The sequence below is a fragment of the Plasmodium inui genome (genome assembly GCF_000524495.1).
Source record: "Plasmodium inui San Antonio 1 unplaced genomic scaffold supercont1.4, whole genome shotgun sequence".
NCBI lineage: Eukaryota > Apicomplexa > Aconoidasida > Haemosporida > Plasmodiidae > Plasmodium > Plasmodium inui.
This window is the reverse complement of record NW_008481838.1, coordinates 337559-339736: the sequence shown is the minus strand read 5'-3', so window position 1 is coordinate 339736 and position 2178 is coordinate 337559. Positions and strand designations below refer to the sequence as shown.

The 2178-nt window shown below is 52.6% G+C and overlaps 1 protein-coding gene across 1 annotated transcript; it reads right to left on the bottom strand.

Moving 5' to 3' along the window:
* Window positions 1-270: 270 nt before the first annotated feature.
* Window positions 271-2042, bottom strand: C922_01234 (protein phosphatase; the record flags this gene model as incomplete). The annotated part of the gene is made up of 6 exons (XM_008816842.1): window positions 271-467; window positions 634-847; window positions 1028-1231; window positions 1372-1534; window positions 1667-1838; window positions 1967-2042. 6 exons carry the CDS (start codon window positions 2040-2042, stop codon window positions 271-273), a joined length of 1026 nt encoding a protein of 341 aa, XP_008815064.1.
* Window positions 2043-2178: the final 136 nt, after the last annotated feature.

The window sequence follows — 2178 nt, the reverse complement described above, 5'->3', positions numbered from 1 at the left end:
CTCCCGGTGCATCCAGTCGCGCCCCACAACATTGCAACACATGGTTGTTGTTCCCCATAAGAGCGAAACAGCTGACGGGGTCATATTCTCAATAAAAAAAAGAAGAAGAAAAAAAAGAAAAGCAAAAGTGACATTTTACAGCTAGCCATAATAAGAAAAAAAAAAAAAATTGATAAATGAACTGGCGTTGAATTCTCCCTCTTGTGGTGCAACAAACACAAATACAGGTGGGTGAGGGAAACCATCATGGAAGGTGTACCTCTCACCCCATCAGGAGCCTCCACTTTGAGCCATCAGAAACGTATGAAACTTCTCCGATAAGTTTTTGTACTTGTCCATTTTTTTTCTCTGGAATATTTCTTTGAGTTTCATTTCTTGCGCGGCTCCCCTTTTCAAGAAGATCCTCGCCAGGCAGACATCCTCCTTCTTTACCTTCTTGTCGTCCAGGAAGACCAGGTTGGGGATGTCTGCACAGAGCGATGTGCGTGGAGGGAAGTACATGGAGTGATGTGCGTGGAGTGATGTGCTTGGGGTGACGCACGTGCAACAGGCCACTGTGCGCACCATGTGCAATGCACACGCCTCACACACACTTTGCACACGTGTCACGTCCACACAGCATGCGGGACTTACTGGCAACCAGATACCTAGAGGCGTGCCTGATTTTGCTAACGAATGGGTTGTTTTTAACGAAGAGAGTTCTTAACTTCCCCATATGTCTTAAAAGAATGATCAGTTGGCACAGAAATGTAATCTTCTTTCGTGTCAGTTGGTCCATTGGCTGCACATTTTGGTAATACTTGACATGTTGGGAGGGTTCCTTTTCGCACCCGTCCTCTGGGGAGTCCTCACGGAGGTGTAGAAATTCATCCAGGGGGGGGGCTTCATCAGGGGGGGTGTCACCATCAAGGGTGGTGTCTCCATCAGGGGGGGTGTCTCCATCAGGGGGGGTGTCTCCATCAGGGGGGGTGTCACCATCAAGGGTGGTGTCTCCATCAGGGGGGGTGCTTCCATAAAGGGGACCGACTTTGCCAAACGTGGCACCATCGTCAAGTCGCATTGCCTGCTTGTCCTCGGCCCCCAAATGGTGAAGGCCACGAGAAGAGCCCCTCTCCACGTGGTGCAAAAACTCCTTCAGTTTATCAGCGTCTATCCCATCGTGGAAGTTCAAGTGATTGTCTGAGAGGTCCAGGTGGGAGAGGTTCTGGAGTTTCGCAACTTCGGCGATGTCCTGAGAGGGGGGGAAGTAAGACGACGCTGCCATGGGGGAGACGCTTTCTCCGCGCTGCCATGTGGACGATGCTTTCTCCGCGCTGCAATGTGGACGATGCTCCCTCCACACCTCCACCTGCAAGGCACTTTCTTCCCCACCTCGATCGTTTCGATAAGGTTGTGGGACACGTTGAGAGTTTGGAGCCCCTTGAGGTGGCCCAGATTCCCAAGTCTCCTAATTCTGTTGTTGGCTAAGTTTAGAATGACCAGGGATGTGCACTCTATGTTTTCGATGCAGCTGATGTCGTTGTTTTGGAGGTACCTGAAGTGGGGGAGGGGAAGACGTCACGGTAAGGGTACCTCCTGCGGAGGAGCAGTACGGTTTTTTTTTTGTATCTCCTTTGTAGCTTCTTTGCAGCTCGTTCGTAGCTGCACGGATACTTGCCCTTCTTACAGGGCCCGCAGGTTGCCGAGTCCGCCCAGGTTGGTAATCTCCTTTATGCAGTTGTTATTGAGGAAGAGGCACTTGAGGTTGGCGAAGGATTCGAGACCGCCGATGTTGTGGAAGCCCTTCATGTGCAGGTAGAGGACTTCGTTCAGCTCGTCCGTTTCGTACAGGTTGCTTTCTGGGAGGGGGGGAGGAAACGGCAATTTGGGGGAAGCGAGGAAGTTCGGAAGAGTGGCAGCACGGCAACGCACGTGTAGCGTGGCTTTCCGCCGCTTCCCCACTCTACAGCTGCCAGAGAGAACCCACCTCTGCAGATTTTCTTGACCTCCTCGTAGGTCATCACCTTTTGTGCCCCAGCCGCGCCTCCCTCGACTTCCTCCATCTGGTCACCGTAAGGAGACGCGCTCGAACGTGTGTGTGTGTATAAGCGGTGAGGAACTGCCCCCTCCCCCGCGGGGATGGCAGCCCAAATGAGGGTAACACCCCAGGAGAGAACGCGCAGATGCGGACGCACAGTG